General features: G+C 40.8%; 2 protein-coding genes across 2 annotated transcripts; both read right to left on the reverse strand.

Moving 5' to 3' along the window:
• Positions 1 to 738: 738 nt before the first annotated feature.
• Positions 739 to 9,408, reverse strand: LOC137258817 (uncharacterized). The gene is made up of 7 exons (XM_067796513.1): positions 9,166 to 9,408; positions 6,489 to 6,791; positions 5,931 to 6,120; positions 5,633 to 5,676; positions 4,803 to 4,964; positions 1,459 to 1,619; positions 739 to 968 (listed from the first exon to the last, which is right to left on the reverse strand). Exons 1-7 carry the CDS (start codon positions 9,380 to 9,382, stop codon positions 798 to 800), a joined length of 1,248 nt encoding a protein of 415 aa, XP_067652614.1. The 5' UTR covers positions 9,383 to 9,408; the 3' UTR covers positions 739 to 797.
• A 4,948-nt stretch (positions 9,409 to 14,356) lies between these two features.
• LOC137257363 (uncharacterized) lies at positions 14,357 to 21,252 on the reverse strand. Its single transcript, XM_067794690.1, has 7 exons — positions 21,007 to 21,252; positions 19,823 to 20,044; positions 19,186 to 19,381; positions 18,469 to 18,512; positions 17,727 to 17,888; positions 17,015 to 17,178; positions 14,357 to 14,587 (listed from the first exon to the last, which is right to left on the reverse strand). The coding sequence occupies exons 1-7, from the start codon at positions 21,233 to 21,235 to the stop codon at positions 14,417 to 14,419; spliced, it is 1,188 nt and encodes a 395-aa protein (XP_067650791.1). The 5' UTR covers positions 21,236 to 21,252; the 3' UTR covers positions 14,357 to 14,416.
• Positions 21,253 to 22,692: the final 1,440 nt, after the last annotated feature.

Raw genomic sequence — 22,692 nt, forward strand, 5'->3', positions numbered from 1 at the left:
TCATGACACTTCCCTGTCAATGAATTGTTGTACGATTCTTGTAGTATTATGTATCCCGAGTGAACTGTTTGTGTCCGAAGCACACTCAGCCAAATGTCCTAGCAAAAAAAGGATTATGGCGAGTTTAGCAGGAAAGATGTCCAATCACCGACGTTGTAAGTTCTTGAATGAACTTCTGCAGCAAGAGAAGCATCATCATCCACACAAAGCACCTCTACTCACACGCACACACACACACACTCACACACACACACACACACTCACACACACACTCACTCACACACACACACTCACACACACACACTCACACACACACACACACACACACTCACACACACACACACTCACACACACACACTCACACACTCTCTCACACACACACACACACACGCCTTACCCAGCAATATCCCAGCTATATGGCGGCGGTTTGTAAATAAGCCAGTCTGAACTAGAAAGTCCACTGATCAACAGGATGAGCATCGATTTACGCAGTTGGGATGCGATGACGTGTTAACCAAAACAGGGAGCCTGGCCACCCGATCCCGTAAGCTCCCTTTTACGACATGCCTAGTCTCCTTTTATGGCAAAAGTTCGACGTTAAACATCAAAACATGCACAGGGATCTTATTAAAATAAGAAGGACCTAAGTTACCACTGAACATGTTTTAACCAACTCAATCAGGATATGAAATATGTAAAAGGTTGTGTACCTGCCGAGGTTCAAACACAAAAAGATGCTTTAAATGTTCAAATGTTTATTCGTCATGGGCACGAGACCACTTTTTCAAACTGTACTTTCACCCAAGTGTGATTTTGGCCTTGCTTGTTGGAAGAACTCGAACACTTGATGTCTCAAGGTTGTAGAACCCTATAGCAGCAGCAGCGGTACAGTCACCATTCTCCACTTGACCAATCACTACCTGTTCTCCTGTTGTCAGTGCACACTGAATTGGTCCGCCGAAGTCGCCCTGAAAGTAAAGAAACGAATGTTCTTTTCCATTAAGGGTATTAAGGAACTCTGCGTGGATGTCTCAGATAAAACAATTATATTTCATTTATCTTCTCGATTCTTCAAGCTGTTGAAAGAAAACGTGAAATTTCGAGCATAATGTTTTTCTCCCTGTTGTGATAATATTGTCATTTCAAATATTTGTTTGAAATGTCGAGAATTTTCTCGTTGCTTTGATTTTTTCCTTGCTTAGATATTAACGTTTCGTTACCTAAATTGACTTTGCAAAGTTAGAAATTTCAAGTTGTAAAGAAAAAACTGAAGCAGCGAGAAATACTACATGTAAAGAGAAAACATTTGAAGGCAGGAGAAAATACTAACGAGAAAATAACGGAATTAGCGAGAAAATACTCCCAAACATTGACAACATAAACAGAGCAGTAAGAAATGACGCTTAAAAAAGTGGCAGCACGAGGCTGAACGTGGAATGCAGGAAGAAAGATACATACAATGCAGGAAGATCCAGAGGGACTGATGAAGCAATTGTAGGTGATGGCAGAGTCGAAGTTAAAGAAAGGAGACGTCGCGGTGGTCGCAAGAAGTGCCGGGCAGGTGTCTGTTGGCTGGAGAGTGGGGATGTCCAGGTACTCGAAGGCTGGCGTTGTAGTAGCTGTTGCACAGAGCCACAAGAGGCTGATCATTGGACATAATGTGATGTATACGTGACATGTCTATACAAAAGTAATCTGTTCATGAATATGCTGATGTAACCTCTAAATTGCGAACGCCCCCACCCCGACCCCACCAAATCCTTGTGTGAAATGCTGAATGTCTTGTAGGCTCCTAAATATTTGTGGTATCTGCCGTACCTAGCGAAATGGTGTTTTTAGGCAATTTAAAATATATACTCGCCAACTGTCATATTTAGAACTGTTATTGGTATCCATTTACCAATAATTGCTTAGATCGATGCTTCGGCCGTTGATCACTGGATTGTCTGCTCCTGAATCGATTATTTACTGACCGACATATAGTTGACTGAGTGCGGCGTTAAACTAAATTCGCTCACTGATTGTCTGTCAATCACTCCATCATTCCACGACTGTTGTTTTATGACTAGACAAATGTAGCCTAAACAAACGCTACGAAACTATTTCGTTCTGTCAGTGAGCAAGCTAAATGGAAAAGTCCATTGATGAATCTCAGTTATATCAATATTATATTAAATTAGTAGGGATTAAACAAAGAAACAAGACGAATATTCTTTCTTAGTGCAATGGTCAGTAAGTACTTTTCACGTATGTGTCTTTTTGGATATTGACAGGAATTCTTCGTTTGACTCTCTCACTGGGACTGCTTCGAATTTGAGAAACCCGTGAAGGTTGTCACTGACCCTCAGTAACCCATGCTTGTCGTGAGACACGACTAACGGGATCGGGTGTCAGGCTGGCTGACTTGGTTATATATGTCATCGGTTCCCAGTTGCGGAGATCGATGCTCTTGATGTTGATCACTGGAGTGTCTGGTTCAGACTCGATTATTTACGGACCACCGCCATATAGCTGGAATATTGTGCAGCGTAAACTTAAAATCACTCACTCACCTTAATTTGTGTAGACTAATTACACGTTCCTCGTAGATAGACATAGTTCCTCAGTGGCAAAGATTGACTTTAGGGGAACATAATTATTGATAAACTGAGTAGTGAGTGAGTGAATGAATTTAGCTTGACGCCGCTTTTAGCAATATTTCAGCAATACCACGGCGGGGGACACCAGAAAATGGGCTTCACACATTGTACCCATATGGGGAATCGACCCGGGTTTTCGGCGTGACGAGCGAACGCTTTAAAGGGGCACTGATGCGGAGCGATTAATGTTTCTCACCAACGGTCTAATTATGAAACCAAACTGCAAATTGGTCATCGCCGGCTAGCTCGACTGTGACGGACAAAGGGACTGGGCTCCTGTCCATATTAGCAGAATTTCTTCACCTAAACAGTGAGGACGCCGAATGCCCATCTTATGCCATTATTTAAAAATATCCATGGTATTCCTTGTCTGATCGTAACAAAATATTCCAGCAGTGTAGGGTTTTTTTATGCATGGATGGTATAGTGACTGATCCAATTTGATCATATTTCTGTGTTTTTAACCTCGGTATTTAATCATGTTATGTGAAATATGATGTCTACAGGTATGTAGCAAGCCATTTGTTTCAGTCCGAAAGATTGCAAAGATTTATATTTGATATTTTTGAGTGTTGGTTCAGCTGTGATAGCAAATGCCACACGTAAACTTTGGTAGCTATGGTAGCTACCCTGGTTTATTATTTAGGATAATAAAATCACACAGTTGATTTATTTGAATTCGTAAATTAAGAACGACGACTTTGCTTTTGGTAGAGAAACCTGATTACTCCTATTTACTCAAGTACACAGCAAATGCCTGTATGTATTCCTCCTGTAACAACGAAGTTCCGTTGGTATTCTCAGAACAGTTTCGGTCCATAAGTGTTTTCAGGCTGCATGCGACATATTGATTACATCTTCCTTGGTGTAACTTGCGTTGGATGGTGTAAACCTACATGTGTTATTTGTCATCATTCTCTGGATGGTCAGTTAATGAACTTATAACAGGTATATTTAGTGGTAACACCACTCAGGTTACTCAACAAAGGTTCCCATTTTCTCCTGTCTGGAGTAAATACTCAACATTATAAATTAAGGTATGTAAGGCAAATGTATTGTATGTTATGTAATATGTGCATGTAAGTGATGCCAGAGGGTTTATCAGATGAGTTACAAAAACAAACATCGATCAAAGTATTAACCGATAACACACTGATTGATTAATTACTTTTATCTTCTACAGAGGATTTGTCAAAAGGCAGTGTGTGTAGATGTACTAATCTATACTGACTACACCCTTTTCGTAAAGTGCGAGTGTAAAAACAACATCCTCCTGATTGCTCATTTTTGGTTAACTAAATTACTTAGAATGGCGGACGTCATACAATTGGTTGCCAGGTGTGCTATCTTGTATGACCAATGAGAGGTTTATCAGGTTTTCACTAATGTGAAAGACGCGAAACGATGTGTTACTTTTTCGCAAATTAGACTGTTGTAAGACACACGGCACAGAGCAGGATTATTTACCAGCTGCAGATGAATGGAATATCGTTCTTTTATGTGGATATTGTTAGATACATTCCTGAACAAGGTAGTAGCCTGACATTGTTGCTATAAAATTAGTCTGTTTTACATTCATTATTTGCATTTTGTTTTAATTTATTTGTTGTAGCATTCAGCAGAATCAATATGATAGAAATCACACACTAGACCGCGTATGTGTGTGAAATAGGATCCACATTGGCAATCTATACAATGTATAAATGTTGCTGTCATGTTAGAAATTTACTATCAGTATAAGCAGACCGTGTGTTCTTTTATTAATTTTCAGAATCATACAAATATGACAATAAACTAATTAGGGTTATGAGACAAAATACAGAGACGTACATTGGCTTCGTTATTTTTCCGTCCTAAGAGTTTTTTACCATTTCTACCACTGGCAGATGATTAACCTTCAAAGTGTTTCATTTGTTTTCATAATACAATTGTAATGAAGTAAAAATGACTTTACCTTAGTTGATCTATAATTAAACTATCAGTTGCGCATACGGACTGCGTAGCAGTGGTCACGAACCAGTCACGAATTCTGGGATATCATCCGGGTACTCACGGGAGAAAAAAAACAACAAAAGGTTTCACCAGTCCACGGAAATTGCTCCGTATCAGCGCCCCTTTAACCACCAGGCTACCTGGTAAACTGAGATTGTGCCGACTACCTACCGGCATTGTCAGAGTATCCTGTAGCAGCAACCTTGCAGGTATCAAGTAGGATGTCGTTTTCCATGGTGCTAGAATAGATACAGGCAATGCCGGGACAGCTACTTGGTGCCACAGGTGTATCTAAGGTCACTTGTGCGGGACCACCTATACCATTGGGGGTTGCTGAAATGTCAAAGGGAATAAGCAGTTTGGGGTTGATAGAATATGGAAATAGACTGCTTCTTAATATAGTCCACGGGATCAGATTATTTAAAACATTTCTAAGCGTAACGACTTGAGCAAGAAAAAAGAACACCTGGTGGTTATAAAGAAAACTGGCGGTTATATCAAACTGCGGTTGTTGTGAACTGGTGGCTGTGACATACTGGTGGTTATAACATACCGTGGTTATAAAATATCGGCGGTTGTGACGAACTGGCTGTCATAACTGACTGTTATAACGAACTGGTGGTTATAATAAACCGGAGATTATAACGAACTGGAAATTATAACGAACTCCTGTTAAAACGAACCTGTGGTTATAACATACCGATGATTATAACATACTTGTGTTTATGACGAACCGGTGGTTATAACGGATTGGCTGTTACAACGGACTGGCTGGTGTAACGAACTGGTGGTGTAACGAACTTTAAACTTAACTGTAACAACTGTAACTCCGTGCCCCTACATTTTTTCACAATAATTTGTACGAAAAGTACAACTGATCACGTATGTAAAACTCGGTCGGGGGACATCATATGGTATCATGTGCCAGATTCGTTTTATGTGATTACATCTGTTTAACCAAAGCTTGATTAACGCTCAGTGTGCAGTGACTTGTCGCTTACCTGTGACACCTGAAGCGATAACGGTTCCATCCTGGGCCACAACACTACAAACGAAAACAGCAGTTTCTAGAAAGGTATGATTCCCGTGAGGATCTTGATCAGAATTGATCTTCAGAAACCTACGCTTGTTCTAGCTATCTATGTACCATTAGAAATTGTACTGCTACCGCCATGTTTGCTGGAATATTCATAAATCCGTATTCATACCCACTCACTATTACTACTACTACTACTACTACTACTACTACTACTACTACTACTACTACTACTACTACTACTACTGTAAGAAGAAGCTTACTTTGCGTTAGTTACGGAAGTGGCACAGTTGCTGGGTATCGACAGGGTCGTGCTGCTTGTGATGACTCCTGTACAGACAGTTCCAGAAGATGTTTGGATGGCGACAAGTCCTGGGAACTCACCGCAGCCGGAGATGGTGATGCCGTTCAGCAACCTCGTGGTTGGTGCAGTAGACGCCTCAGCAGGACAAACTGAAATTGTACATTGCCAAAGTTAGTTTACTGTTGACGTCTCACTGTTGACGTGCAAATATTCATTCATACCAGGGCGGTGAGGTAACTTAGTGGTTAAAGCGTTCGCTCGTCACGCAAAAGACTCGGGTTCGAGCCCCTGTATGGGCACTATGTGTGAAGCAGCTTAGGACTACATGTATACTCATTTACTCATTCATACCAGCGGTTGACGGGATGAGCAACGTTTCACAGTTTTTTAATTCGATCCTCGGTTAAGTGATGAGATATTGTTTTTTGTTTTCGGTCTTTTCGGTATGTGTGAACATCAACCAATAACACCGTGCACAATAACTTGCATTAATGTTACACTTGTCCGTCAAACTCACATCGTGTTGTGGCAGTGGTTGTTGTTGTCGTTGTAGTTGTTGTTGTCGTTGGCGTTGTAGTTGTTGTTGTCGTTGGCGTTGTAGTTGTTGTCGTTGTCGTTGTAGTTGTAACTGTTGTAGTTGTTGTTGGAGTTGTGGTAGTGGTAGTGGTCGTCGTTGTAGTTGTAGTAGTTGCGGTTGTAGTAGAGGTTGTTGTGGAGCATAGTTCTGCTCCTTCACATCCACAGTAGACTAAACATTGTTGTGGCCTGTAGTAGAAGCAACCCCTGCTCTTCTTTCGCCTGTCGTCTCTGTGGAAAATAGCTGAAACGATCCAGGACATTTTAAACCTTATGCCTCTTTCGAATGCAAGGCTAAATGGATAAAAAAATCAAATGTTTCTCGGGCACATTTTTTTCAAAAATGACGAGGGCGGTAGGACTAAATAATTCATGATAGAAACAAAGAGTGACGAGGAACTCATTTTTATTTTTTGCTCTCGGAAATACAGCTCCAGAAGTTTAGGACGTGTTAATGAGTTAACGTGTTAATGTTAACGTGTCACACACTTATTCTCATAGAGGACGAATGGATGATCGGGACGCGGCCATGTCAAACTTATTATTTTTTAAATGGCAATAAAAATGTTACGCGCACAAAATTAAACTGACGAGTCAATGCCCAGGAAACATTTCACTTTTTCTATTCAGCCTAATATGTCCGATGTTGCAATTGGCTACGCCATTTTGTGGCAGTGTCACCCGAACCGATAGGCGTTGTATAAGACAACTACTAACTAGCGTATATCAAACCACATTACCTGAGGGAAAGGTTTACAATGCATTAATTTTACCGCCATGTTGAATATACATAATATCATTGAGGATCGGTAATCTCGCTACCGGCTTTATAACATGTAAACAAAATGGCGTCTGTTTCTCGACTGGAGTCTTCAAATCAATGAAGCAAATTCTTAAAATATACGACAAAATGTTACGGATGTCAACTTCTTCTTTATTGTTTACACAACGTTTTTTTGCTATTCCTTGCCCCTTCGTCAGGTGGAAACGTTGTGTAAACATTTAAGAAGAAGTTGACATCCATAACATTTTGTCGTAAACTGGAATACCGACTTCTAAAGGCCTCCCAAGAACCCCAAATTCTGACAAGCTTAAAACTGCTATAAAAATAGTTAATTACGTACAGGTTGAGTGTGCAAACGATTCAATGTATAAAATAGTTTAAATTAAGCAGTAGGCAAAGTACAAAGTGAACTTAAAAACAGCTAACAAACAGATTTCGAACTCCATGCTCTGCACGCCTGATATATCATGACGTCATGCGACTGTTAGTTATGCAGGTTCTGGGCGGTCGGTTTGCCGGTTACCTTAGGAACAGGAAATATTTCTTCCAGTTTCACTCTCCTGTTTAGGGTGACTGGGAAACTTGTTAAAGCGACATAGACCGATGAAATCTGAGTATTTTGCATGAAGGTAAGACAAGAAACTGTCGACACCCATTCTTATAGTGGACAAATGGGTAAATGGGTCAAACAGCAAGTCAAACTTATTGACAGCAATACCTGTTACGCGCACAAATAAAAGTGACGCGCGGGTGCCCGAGAAACATGTCACTGTTTTGATTTAGCTTAAGTTGTTAGCACAGCCTCGTATTTTCTTAAGTAGAGTTCGCCACTCATGTCATAATTTCATGATAGAATACGGTAGACATATTGGTCTTAAAAGAGGGCATCGCCTTTGCCCGTTTTCTATCTTAGCTACTAAGGAACATAAATATCACTTTGTAAGAGAAATTAAGAAATGGTATTCGCCCTAAATATTATGACACATACCCATCAGAAGTTAAACTAGCTCCGTTGTTTACATAAAAGAATACTTGAATTAGAATAAATTTGCAATAAAGAAACGAAATACATTTCTTTCAGCCTCGCTACCAGTAACGTATATATAACTGGAGAGTTCCATGATGTTGTGCGGTGCTCTTGTGACTATATATTTTATAAAATAAATAAAAAAATAAATATTGAGTGAGTGAGTGAATTGAGTTTTAGGTCGCACTCAGCAATATTCCAGCTGTATGGCGGAGGTCTGGAAAAATCGAGTCTGGACCAGACAATCCAGTGATCAACAGCGTGAGCATCGATCTGCTTAACTGGGACCGATCCCATATGTTAACCAAGTCAGCGAGCCTGACCACCTGATCCCGTTAGTCGCCTCTTATGACAAGCATAGTCGCCTTTTATGGCAAGCGTGGGTTGCTGAAGGCCTATTCTACCCCGGACCTTCACGGGCCAATGAATGAATGAATGAATGAATGAATGAATGAATGAATGAATGGACGACAAATTCAAGTATAATATAGCATACTCATGTCGTTATTGAACTTATTATGTACCACTTCGTAACTTACGTAAAATACGTAACTTACGCAGTCTCTATGGAATCACCGTATACCTTATTGCAGACATACTGTGACCCGCGTGCATTGTATACGGTAAAATAAAACTACGCTGATGACAAACCTTGTTCATTCCATTGACAGTTTTGTTACTGTCGTTACCGTAAAAGCAACAGTCGATGAAATTGTGCAGGGGTCCGCAGTGTCGCATGACAACCAAACCAGTCAGTACCATTCCCCGTGACAGAAGGATATTAAGCATTTTGTCCTGAATACTTACGTCTCCGAGTCCAGCCACAGGTGGAGCTACCGGTTACGCAACAGGCAGAGGTAAAGTCGACGTAACCGTACTGGGGCCTGAAATGTCGCTGCGTCACCGCACGTTCTTCAGCTTCTAATACTTTTTCAAAAATCTTCTTCTTATACTTCGAAGATAGCTGTTCAGAACTCACCAACACTGCCAGTGACAGGCAGACCAGTATGGAGAGGAAGTTCATTCTGCTATGTGTGGAGCTGTGAAAGCGTTGTCGTCCAAGTAGCAGCGAGAGGGTGTATATATACTGCGTAGGGTTGCTATGGATTAAACTGCATGGGACTTATATCCACATAAACAGTCGTTCAAACACTGTAGCGTTTGTTTTCAATGTTGAACCAGCTGACTAGGATGGACGTGACAGGGGTGTTTTCACTGAAGAAATAACATTTCAGAAAATATAGTACCACAAAAAGAAACGCATAGGCGATTTGTATTTTTAAAACTCTATTCATTGCATAGTATGTTCAAGCCATCGTCAAAATATTTGACACAAGCCTTGATAACATGATTTTACACAACTGCACAGGCAAAAATCGATTTTACCCGAAAATTATGATTTTGATTCGACTTCTTACACGGACTAATAAGGCATCGCCAAAACGCAACAGACATCTACTTCCACTAGAAGTTGTGCAGCAAAGAGCATGCATTGTCTGGCAATGAAAATCCAGAATTCTTCAGGAAATTGGCATTCGTTTTGAAGGAGCTTCAAGGTCAAATCACGTCACGTCTTGACTCTGCGACGTGGATCATCGCCATTGAAAGAATGTACGCTGGAGATTACCATTCTTCTGTTGCCAGACGTCTGAATGTTAGTATGAACAAGACATCATGGCTTGCAGCTCGTTGCAACTTTGCAGGTGCCCATCCGCGTACGGACAGACCTCGAGGTACCACTGCGTTACAGGCAGACTGGCTGCACTCAAGACTGGCCACGATGTCGCAGGCCACGATGTCGCAGGCCACGATGACGCAGACCGCGATGACGCAGGCCACGATGACGCAGACCACGATGACGCAGACCACGTGTGACAACTCCACAGGAAGACCATCTGCGTACTCTCCATCTGCGCAACGGCTCTAGGACATGTCATAGGTCGACGTACCGTTCTACGATGTCTACATGCAGCAGGTATTAGAGCTCGACGTCCTCTGCGTGGAATGGCATTGGCCTAAGAACATCGTCGTCATAGGTTACAATGGGCAAGCACTGTACATCTCTGGGTGGTACGAAATTGGTAGCCAGTGGTTTTCACAAAACAAAGTCGATTCACCATGTCCCATAATGATAGCCGGGTGCGAATATGCCGTCGGAAGGACGAAAGACTAGCACTGAACTGCGTCCAAGAAGTGCTTCCTTTTAGAGAAGGCGATGTGATGGTGTGGGGAAATATTTGTTGGAATCAACGTACACGATTGAACGCTCAGAGATACAGAGATGACATTCTTCAACCGTGGCTATTCCGTTTCTTCGCCAGCAACAGCATGGAACACACAGAGGTGGTCACACTCGTTACTAGGGATGTGTATGCGACAATTGAAATGACAGAGACATTCCATGATTCAATGTTGTTTGTATCTGTGAACTGTGCTTCCTACCCCTCTGTCCATTACATGGCACTATCTCGTCATCTGTGATGAGTGTCTCCTCGACACTGTTGGTGCATTGTCCAATAGCTGGCTTCATTAAATGTAAAAAACATTGTATGTTTTGCTATAATTTTATCGATTATCAAGAAGGGTGATCACATATGCATTCTTTTGCCCACTAGTTTAGTAATATCTGAACAAGATATAACTTAAGCTATCAGGTAGCTTAGTCCGAAGGTATGGTGATCATGAACTCAAAGAGCTGTTCATTGGGGATACAGAGATGCCCTCCATCTCACAGTCTGTATATCTGAAATAATTTTGAGTACAGTGGAAGCTGTCTAAACAGGCATTCTTTGGGACTGAAGAAACAATCAGGTTTAGACAACGTGCCGGATTGTAGAGCTACTGATGTACATGTATATAAGAAAAATACGGACGGGACTGCGATTTATGCCGATGTTGACAACTTGCCGAATTGAACAGAATTTTCACAGCTTCCACTGTACCATGCTTGGGGACAATGATGTTCCAAGCAATACTTAACAGTAACAAAATATTCCGAGTAAAGGAAGTCCAGCAGTTTTAAGGAGTGTTCAAGGTAACTTGATTATCTGAGATGTAAATTGGTGATGTGGTTTGTATCAACGGCTTTTGTAATAGTTTTTCACTAACTGGTACATCGTGTTGTACATGATTTATGTAATACCACGGGATATATGGTCATCGTTGTGTCAGGCAGACATCTTTTCGTTTCATGAGCAAACGTTTAACACGGTTGACAAACACTCATACACCACCCACTATTAAGATATTTAAAATACTTAAAGTATTTGTAAAGGAACCCTTAAAAATAATAAATAAATAAAATAAAATAAATAAAAACTTTCAAAAAAATAAAAAAACTATTTTTCTCTAGTTAATGGTTAAGCGGTTTTGAGCCTAGGCCCTTCCTTTTGTTTCAAAAATCCATATTTTTTACCATTTAGTGGTAGTTATTCTAATGCTTATTTTGTTTCTTATAGTAAATTACCCTCTCCGGAGGTTATGCGAAGTGACCGAAAGCGAATAAAACGTATTATTTACAGACCTCCGCCATATAACCAGAATATTGCTGAGTGCAGCATACAAGTTAATACCTTTTCCATTTCAAGAGAAAATATTTGTTTGTTGTTCATTAAAAATATGCGGTAGATGTCCAGCTTATGTGGATCAATTCCTGTGAGTCCAATATCTGAAATTTAGTGACATTTCAAATCAGATAAAAGAATTCCAGTTATACTATAAATAGTTGCTAGATTTCACTCAATTCCGCTCACATCATATACTGAAAACCATTATAAACGCAGTTTGACATTCATACTTTCATTACTAACACAAATGTCAAGATATATAGATGTAAGTGGCAGATATGTTTTAAATAAACATCTGTGGACAACAACGTCAGTGACGCAACAACGACATCAAACAAAGGAGGGGTCACTTGCAGTCACTATCGTATGTGCCCACCGTACACTGCAAGGTATTGGAAGATACAGATTTCTCAGAAACAGCTGTGGAATGGTGTGCCAGTGATGTTGAAGAGCCTGTGGCAGTTCAGCACTTGTCTTTGGTCATGGCACCACCCCAAACCGACCATGTTCAAAACTACAGTTTCGAGCAAGTCTTTCTTCTCGACGTCGATAACTCCGTTGACGTCCATCTGCAAACGTTACGTTAAACCTGTGTTAAGGCATCTTCGCACCGTTTGGGCACCGAACATGATGGTACCTTGTCCCAAATGTCCTCTTTGCAGTATCAGCCGATTTAGCAAGTGTGAGATTCGGATATTGCGGTCCTGTCGAGCTGTCGTCAAAAAGGTGCTACACCAGGTCTCGGACAAATGCATCACTTCCGGTGGTCCCGAAAACTTTGTGGATAGATGCACATTACAGTGCATGACAATCATCTCATCTGAAGAAACTTGATTCTTTTCGCCTTGTGTCAAGCGTGGCATTTTCTCAACGTGATTCAGTTTCACAATTCCTTGTGCTTTAATGGGGTTTCGGTACAATTATTATTATACCAATTGCGTTTTTAATTGCTGTCAATTTATGTACACTGAGTCAAAAAGAAACTTCACAAAATGTAATTTTTAAAAATAATGAATACGTTTTCTCTGATGACACATCCATGTAAGTATCCGAAATAGGATCCCTATCTTCCGAATCTAGGAAAAACGTTGTGACTTGACATTCTGTATACCCATGTTTTAGAACGGCGGTGTAGACTAATGGAACCGATTGTGGCACTGTCGGTGTATCGAGTTCATCACACAGATCTAAGCAATGAAATAATAACAATTTAACCATCGTACCATCTCTTGTTCTTTTATAGTGCCCTGCTGAAAGAATGCGAAGTTTCTTTTTTGACTCAGTATAGTTGCCAGTTACAGATAACAGAGCACAGACGTTTTTATGTAACGTGGGTCACAGAAGATCAGCCTGCACAGTTTGACAAAACTATCATCTACTACATCTAATAACATCTACTAACATTGCGTGTTGTTTGTTGTTTTACAGTTTTCCAGCTTTGTGGAAAATGTAATATAAGTTAGACTGACAAGTGCATCAATCAATCTTCGACAATGTCAGCGGGCCAGACCACCCGATCCCACAGATAGACATTTTGGGACGCATGTTTTACAGATGACTAATATTATCTCTGATTTTCAGGCCATTTACCAACCAGGCATTAATTACAATAGATTATGCATATTAGCTTCGCCTATTCGCGATGACATGTTGCTCATGAATCCCATAGATTGCCATTTATGGCAGCATGAGTTGGTGAACACCAGTACCATCCCCGGTTTGTACCGTATTTACCAGCCAGACATGTTAGAATATATTACGCTCAAGTTTAATTGGACATCCCTGATCTATTCGAGATCACTCTTGAATTGGAGAGTTACAAGCCAAGCATCCTGTTGTGTATTATATTTCATATACTGTTATATAACACTGCAATGTATAGTTAACAAATGCGGTGCTAGATTGTTTCTGTAAATGTTAGGCTGAAGATCACAGCATTTTCTTTTATTAAATATTAGTTTTCGTTAATGTATTACGATATAATGTAAACAGTTGCGTGGATGCTACTTAGGATCAAATGTAATCTACAATCTTTGGATACTTCACTCCTACACAGAAAGTTTTCAGACTATGACAGCAGACAGGCGCATGCCACTGTCATCTATATGCACGATCGAATATGTGAGGGTTGTTCTTACATCGGATACTAAGCCTAGGATTATTTTGGAAACATGACCACAGGTTTTGCTAGATGAATACTGGAATAATGAATCATTCTCACAGCTGCTGTAACAGTCGATATCATTAGTGAAACACAACGCACACACGCATACACATAGACACGCACACGCGCACACGCACCAAAAACAGCACACACAAGACAAAAACAACACACATATGGATATACAGGTTCCAATTCTATCAAACCCCGTCAAGATACGGAAACATTAGAATTGGTTGTATACCTGCTACGGTTTAAATACGAAACGATGCTTTAAATGTTCATATGTTTATTCGTCATGGACATGAGACCACTTTTTCAAACTGTATTTTCATCCAAGTGTGATTTTGGCCTTGCTTGTGGCAAGCACACGGACACTCGCAGTCTCAAGGTTGTAGAAGCCGACAGCAGAGTTAGCCGTACAGTCGCCATTCTCTACCTGACCAATCACCACCTGTTCTCCGGAAGTCAAGTCACACTGCACTGGTCCGCCAAAATCCCCCTAGAAGCACAGAAAGGGTTAGTTATGGATCGTGATGAAAGCTTCAAGTTCAACTCCTGGCACTCAAACCTTAACATTCATTGCATTAACAGAGCCAACTTTAACACATTCACTGTTTCCCGCCGGGGATGTCCACCTGTGCAGCATCTGGTATCGCCAAAAGAACTATTCGATCATATTTTTCGGCAAGGGACACCAGAACAGGTTTTTGTCCATTGTTCATGAAGGTTCGCCGTGTCATGTGATCGCCGCCATTGATGAGGAGAGTTAAAAGGGTAGACACATTCTAATACATCATACATCAGACAGACATAAACATATACTTCGTGGGGAACCTGAACTTTCACTTTCAATAGCAAGCGTAAGCGTTAGCAAAATCTCCAAAGACGGATATCATATGAAAGCATCAACATTCCTCTTTATGACCGCCCCTAAACACAATACATGGAATGCCCATGCACAGCGCAGTAGCTCCATACACGCGCATGGAGTGTCATTCATTATTTTGGACGGTTTTCCAGCACCATAAGTAGACCATTAATTTTGACAGTCATCTTGCGTCACACAACTGTTTCAAGACGGGTATTTTTGTTTGAAAATTTTGGAGAGTGAGTTAGCTTAACGCCGCACTCAGCAATATTCCAGCTGTATGGCGGCAGTCTGTAAATAATCGAGTTTGGATTAGACAATCCAGTTATCGAAAGTATGAGCACCGATCTGCGGGGGACCGATGACAAGTGCCAACCAAGTCAGCGAGTCTAACCACCCGATCCCGTTCGTCCCATCTAGCATAGTCGCCTTTTGTAGCAATGTGAAATTCGTACACCTGCAAATTTCACGTCATGCACCAATCATCTTTCAGGAGCAATTACTGCACAAATAGCTATGGTCATAAGGAAGTGCAAGGGTTTGCACTCTCAAAACATTCATTATCATCATATCAATATCGATCGACTCCGATATATCTCCTAATTCTTTCAATTTTGAATTAAAAATGAAGATCCTCAGCCTTTTTAAAGAGTATATAATGACCCCAACGGCTATGATCAAACTTCAGTATTAGGGGTCGAAGATGATAACTTCACAAGGGGATTCACTATGAACCTAATACTATTTTCTCATCCTGGTTCCTTGGGTCTGTTGCGGAGCGTAGCGCAGCCGCAACAGACCCAGGGAACCAGGCTGCTAACTTCTCAGCCGTGAATGTGACGGAAGTGATATATAGTCTGGTTCATAATTATTGAGAATTTTTCTTCTTACTTTGAGCTATCCTAACACCTCAACTGATTCACTGATACTTAAAACTAAGTAATGGTATAAGGGAGGTAACTCATCTTGGCCTACTGGGTATAGTACAATTAGAGTTACCTCCCCTGAATTTGTAGCAGACGTCATTTTCCTCAGCACTGTCAACAATGTCTGCTGAAGGTTGATTTTTGAGTTGTGTAATCAAGGAATTGGGGCACCAGAAAGGAGCAGGGAGACCCAGAAAATTGGACTTCTCAGATCGCGTCCGGCTGGGAATTTTAGCGTCTAAAAAGCAAAGGGCAAGCATCTCCAACATCAGGTATGAAATGATAGAAAGGGGATCAACAGTTGTATCAAAATCTACAGTTAGAAGAAATTTGATTGATCTTGGATGGGAGAAAAAGACTGGAATTCCTTCTCCTCTCATGAAACAAGAACATAAAGACAGGCGTGTTGAGTGGTGTTTGGCACATGAAAACTTTGACTGGGAAAATGTGATTTTTACTGATGAAAGCTCAATATGGGTATATCCCAATAATGTGAAAATATGGACAAAGTCTGCGTCAGCACCGTTGTATCGACGACCTAAATACAGCCCAAAGTTTCATGTATGGGGAGGGTTATCCTTATTAGGAACGACCCCGCTGTGTGTGTTTGAGGGAAATCTGACAAGTCAACGCTACACTAACATATTAGATAATTTTCTCCTTCCAAGTGCACATGTGTTTTATGGAAATGACTGGATTTTGCAGCAAGATAATGATCCTAAACACACCGCAAAACATGCCAAGCAGTGGTTTCAGGAGAAAGATGTGACTGCATTACCATTTCCTGCATATAGTCCTGACTTAAATCCCATTGAGAACATTTGGGGGATGATGAAGGAATGTGTGAATCAAAAGGGGTTGACAAAAATTGAAGACATGAAGAGAGAAGTGGTCCGATACTGGGACAGCATAACTCACGAGACGCTAACCTCTCTGATAGGAAGTATGCCTACCCGTCTTAGACTGTGCCATGAAGCTCAGGGAGACTTGATAAAATATTAAATTGTTACCTACACAACATGAAAAGGTCAGTTCACTTTCACAATACATTCAATTTTATCTGATTTGTTCTCGTTTAATAATATGAAATGATTTAGCTATTCTCAATAATTTTGAACCATACTGTACATACAGCGCATGTGGAACCGCCAGGACTGAAGAAGCAGTTATAGGTGAGGGCAGTGTTCGTGAAATCAAAGAGAGCAGCCGTGTTGGTGCTCTGAAGAAGTGCCTGGCAGGTGTCAGTTGGCTGGAGAGAGGGGATGTCCAGGTACTCAAAGTTTGGAGTTGTAGTTCCTGAAATACAGACACATAAAGGGTCTTCATATAATTTTCTACGACGGCTAGGATTGTCGGATGTTCGAGAACTCAGAGTTTTCAATAAACAACCTTTCTTTCTGAAGTGTTTAAAAATGATCAAAAGGTTTATCTGGACCTCTGAAGACACTCAGCTAAAAATAATAAAGCACCTAGTTCACCTGACTTTTGGAAGTATGTCTTTTGGGTCAACAAAGAGTTCATGGTTCTATTTTAAGTGGGAACTCTTTGAAGCCATGATTTGAAGTATTTAAATATGATGTGAACAAAATGAATGAGTGCAATATGTGTAAAACTCATTCTCCCTCTTTTCACCTGCGAAATCATATCTCAGTAGATTAGCATTACATAACTTCAGACACGCACAAACAGCATCATGCACATGTGCATGCATGTGACCACGAACACGATATCAAACCATTTTCCTCGCCCCAAATATCGAAATCGTCTCTAGCATCTGAGACGCCAAGCTTTGACGCACGCATTCATCCCTGGGCATGTTCTAAACATCTATGATAGCAACTTACCAGCATTGTCGGCATATCCAGCGGCAGCAATCTTGCAGGTATCAAGGAGGATGTCGTTTGCCATGGTGCTTGAGTAGACACAGGCAATGCCGGGGCAGCTATCAGAGGCTACAGCTGTTGGTAAGGTCACTTCTACAGGACCACCAAAACTCCCGGGTGTTGCTGAAAGTGCCAAAGAGAAGGGATAGTTGTATTGATTTATGCTACCTGTTAACCAAGCTTTTCTTTAAACCCTTAACAGATCTTGAAAACATTTCTAATAAGTTACAGCCAGAACAATGTACATAATTTCCTCCCGCGAATGTCTACTATGCAATGTTACTTTTTAATCTTTTTAATCCATCAATTCAGTGCAGTGCGTTGATGAAGTATGGGTTAGCAAATTCTCGTCGTCTACATAAAGCACTCCTGTCCTTAGTAAAGTGGATCCTTTCGCTGTATATTCCCCTTTACCTCATTCCGTCGCTTCAGTCAGACCCGTGAAGACTGGGTGAGAACGGGTCTTCACATGGTTGTCGCACTTGAGGCGACTAACAAGATCGGGTGCTCAGACTCGCTGACTTGGTTCACACATGTCATCATATCCCAACTGTGTGCTCGTGATGTTGATCACTGGGTTAACTCGATTACTAACTCTCCGCCGCTATAGAGCGGGAATATTGCTGAGAGCGGCTTTCAACAAGAAACGAACACATCAAGTTTAAAATGAACATCGTTTATTCACAAGTGAGTCGTCACTTACCTGTGACTCCTGATGCGATGACGGTTCCATCCTGAGCCACAATACTAAGAACAAAGAAAACCATATCTTGAACATAGCTTAAAATTCGCATATATCGTTGAACCCATTTTGGAAATCCACCCTGACCAACTAGAAAGCTCCTTCACGAGCATGCCCCCTGGCCTCGGGTTTGAAAGTCTGTGCCGGAGACATTCGCAACTTCAGTGATATATGCTGTACTACTAGTAAATTAAATGATTTTGTGTTTACAACTCTGCAAACATAAGAACATATATTTCTGTGTGAGCTCCTTTCGTTTGGGGCGAAAGCGAAGTGCTTGAGAGGATCTTTTCGCTATGGCTCCGTTTAATGGGGAACGAAGATATTGTTTGATTGTCACTTGTAATGAACAATTATGGGATGTAAATTTGTTACGGTCCCCCGACTCGTCATTATTTATGAAGTTACCATTGTTTTATTATACGATACAGTTAAAGGCGAATTCGCCCAGGATGTCAATATTGACAAGTCCACTTTGCATTCTAAAAGATCGGAAGGAGAGATGAATAATTCTTGTTTATATGAATGATTTGATCGAAGTTTAGTGTTTAGACTACAACCTTCAAAAGCCAGAACGTTTGTACCAATGGACATGCTGGTACCAGCTATGACAATCGTAGTACCAATACCAGTGTTTATATGTTACAGTATATGACATTCATCATGTTTATAACTTACTCTGTGTTGTTTACGAGAGGAGCACAGTTGCTGGGTATCGACAGGGTCGTGCTGCTTGTGATGACTCCAGTGCAAACAGTTATTCCATTAGTTCGGATGGCGACAAGTCCTGGGAACTCACCGCAGCCGGAGATGGTGATGCCGTTCAGCAGCCTCGTGGTTGAAGTTGGTGCAGTAGACGCCTCAGCAGGACAAACTGAAATAGTACACTTTTAAAATAAGTTAGTTTACTCTTGACGTCTCACGCAGTAATATTCCATCTGTATCGGTCATGCAAATATTCATTCATACCAGGGCGGTGAGGTAACTTACTGGTTGAAGCGTTCGGTCGTCACGTCAAAGACTCGGGTTCGATTCCCCATATGGGTACTGTGGATGAAGCCAATTCTGAAATCTACAGTCACTCACATTCGAGTGGTCGATGGCATGAGCAACATCTCACAGCGTCCGACTTCGGTCCTCAGTTTGGTCAAAATTTAAGCTACCTCAGCAATATTCCAGATATATAGTCAAGGACAAATGGGTCTGGACATACGAAACGTGGACAGAAAGCATTAACATTAATCCATACCAACTCTGCCGATGAATTCCCACGGTTATTGTGCAAGGAAATTTATATTTCGCAATAAAAACTCACATCGTGTTGTTGTTGTTGTTGTTGTTAGAGGAGCTGTTGTAGTGGTGACTTCAGTTGTAGTTGTAGGAGTAGTTGTAGTAGTGGTTGTAGTGGTTGTAGTGGTTGTAGTTGTTGCTGAACACTGTTGTTCTCCTACACATCCGCAGTACACTACACAACTTTGTGGCCTATAATAATAGCATCCTCTACTTCTGTACTGTCTACCGTAGTAGTAGGAAGAATCTGCAACAAGACAAGTGAGTGAGTTAGTTTTGTTTTACGCCGCAATCAGCAATATTCCAACTATATGTCGGCTGTCTGTCAAAATCGAGTCTTGACCAGACAATCCAGTGATCAACATCGATCTACACAACAGCAATGCGGTGACATGTGTCAACCAAGCTGGCGTGCCTGACCACCTGATCCCATTTGTAGCCTCTTACGACAAGCTTGGGCTACTGAAGATCGATTCTCACCCGTGTCTACATGGGTTGTATCATCAGAACATACGACATACTTTAGACAGATATAGGTTGGTCGGAATCGTGCGTGTTGATGCGTCTAAGAATTCGACTGGATTAATGATTAAAAACGAATGTTTATCAGTGCGATTAAATCCCGATATTTAAAAAATTTGTTTACAGTCCTCGATCAAATTTCTTCGTCAAACTTCTGCTTAAATTATTATAGTTCAGGACCTTTATGGTACATATATCTAAACATCCAGGGCTATGTTTGTCTACCTCATGTGCCGTTGCTACTTCTGTTGAACTTCACTTATGTTTTCCGCACTTCACTGTCGTATTTTATTCTCAGGATGCTTCAGGTTTAGCTCGACAAACTAACCTTTTTTCTGAACCGTTTTTTGAGGGGTCTGAACCGTACAATCCACTGATCGACATGATAAGCAGTTGGAATTCGAACATATGTGTCCCGATTCCGTTAGTCGCCTCTTACGACAAGCATGTGCTACTGAAAATCTGTTGTAACCCTAATCTTCACGAGTTATTAATTTTTGAAAACTTTTCAGGGTCCTTCTCATGACTGCGTCTTTACCACATAATCATGATACCAGGTTGGCAATAGTCGTTACATTTTCTTTTATAAAATGTTCATAGCCTCTTTCAATAATCGTTATATTTTTTAAATAAAATGTTCAAAATCACTTTCGAATAGTCTACGTAACATTGTTACTGGATACTTACAATAACGAGCCCATCCACAGTTGACGTTGCCGTAACGGCAACAGTCGCCAGAGTAGTCAACGTAGTTGTAGCGAGGCCTGTAATGTCGCAGAGCCTGAGCCTCTGTCTCGGCTTCCAAAGCAGCTTTAAAATATTTTTCCTTATACGCTGGCGACAGTGTTTCAGAACACACCAACACTGCCAGTGACAGGATGACTAGCACAGGAAGGGAATTCATTCTGCTGTGCATGGAGCTGTCAGTGAACTGTATTTCAGTGAGGGAGGTAGGGGTATTTATACCTATCTGCGCTTCCATGGGGGAGGGGCCATGAGATTTTTTCTTGTTTGACCAGTGGTTCAAACAATAGTGTTTGTTTTAGATGTTGAAATAGCTGTCCAGTAGTACGTACCATGAAATAGACCAATATTAGTCACTCTAATAAAGGTATCGGTACAAAAGATGTGGTACCTGAGATTGTAGAACTCCTCCAAGTATTGATTCATGTTCGAACAATGCCGGGGCTAATTAGAATGGTGTCCGCCCAGTCCGGAACCTTTACTAAGGTTAACCCTAACTCCCATTCTTTAACGTTACACAGTACATGCAGTTATCTTAGTTACTTACGATCACCTTAGTGTTTTGTGAAAGTAGGGTCAGGTTTGTAAACAGTGTCTGTTTACCCGAAGCCGTGTTAACTTCTAGCCTTTGAGCAACAGTTTTATAATGAGTCTGTCAACTAAGAAAACAGAGAAGCAGGACTACAACCAGCTATATTCGATTCATGCAGAAGATCAAGGACACATACTACCCAGTGTGTACGTCTTTACTTCAAACGGAACAGTAGACACATACACAATTTTCTTCACTTACCGGGAAGATACTTCCTTTAAACTTGGACATCTTGGCACCAATAACCATGCAGACTTCGAATGCGCCTCTCACAATGATCCTAGGATTGAGTTAACAGGAACTCTTCTTCGCGGTTTCTTTTTACACTACACCAAATACGTGTGACGGGTCCAGCAACATTATACAAGAATGATGAAGTCAAATAGAAAACACACCTCTTTCCTAAGTATAAGAGATACAATTCCCGAAACCGAATCTTTCTTCAGAGAAGACAATTCTACTACTGACCATGTTTTCATATTCTGTGTGTGTTTTTTTTTCAGAAATATGTCATAAGAAACATGAATTATTTATGGTTTTTATTGACTCCCCATATCGACGGAAATTATTATGTTGTTTATATATGTGAAAGTTTACATGTGAGCGCGAAGGCTTATGTCCGTAATAATGGAGAATTCAGTGGCAATTATGATGATTCATTAGGTGTTAAACAAGGCGGATAGTTATGTCCTATTCTATTTTCCTTCTTTATCAGTGAATTAGAAACTGAAATAAGGGCAAACATGGTGTACAACTCTAGCCTAATATTTTGGAACTTTTAATGTTACTGTTGAAGACGATGTGATCTTCGTACTGTATCGGAAACTGTGATTGGTTTTGAGAAAAATTAAATCGAGATGAACGAAGGGAAATGAGATTTCAATCTTGATAACTGAAATTCATCATCCGTATGTGTACATTGTGTGATCCAGTTAAGTTATTGCAAGAAAGACATTCAGACTGCACCCTGAGTGAGTGAGCGAGCGAGTTTAGTTTTACGACGGACTCAGCAATATTCCAGCTATATGGCCGCGGTC

This window comes from Haliotis asinina, chromosome 12, assembly GCF_037392515.1.
Source record: "Haliotis asinina isolate JCU_RB_2024 chromosome 12, JCU_Hal_asi_v2, whole genome shotgun sequence".
In the NCBI taxonomy this organism is placed as follows: Eukaryota; Metazoa; Mollusca; class Gastropoda; order Lepetellida; family Haliotidae; genus Haliotis; species Haliotis asinina.

Excerpts from the sequence above, each read along its gene's own strand:
- LOC137258817 (XM_067796513.1), bottom strand. The coding sequence starts at position 9,382 with ATGAACTTCCTCTCCATACTGGTCTGCCTGTCACTGGCAGTGTTGGTG. Across the intron at positions 4,965-5,632 it reads TATCGCTTCAGGTGTCACAG|CAACCCCCAATGGTATAGGT; the intron begins GTAAGCGACAAG and ends TTGACATTTCAG. Across the intron at positions 969-1,458 it reads CCTCTGGATCTTCCTGCATT|GGCGACTTCGGCGGACCAAT; the intron begins GTATGTATCTTT and ends CTTTACTTTCAG.
- LOC137257363 (XM_067794690.1), bottom strand. The coding sequence starts at position 21,235 with ATGCACAGCAGAATGAATTCCCTTCCTGTGCTAGTCATCCTGTCACTG. Across the intron at positions 19,382-19,822 it reads AACAACAACAACAACACGAT|TTTGTCCTGCTGAGGCGTCT; the intron begins GTGAGTTTTTAT and ends GTACTATTTCAG. Across the intron at positions 14,588-17,014 it reads CTGGCGGTTCCACATGCGCT|GGGGATTTTGGCGGACCAGT; the intron begins GTATGTACAGTA and ends CTGTGCTTCTAG.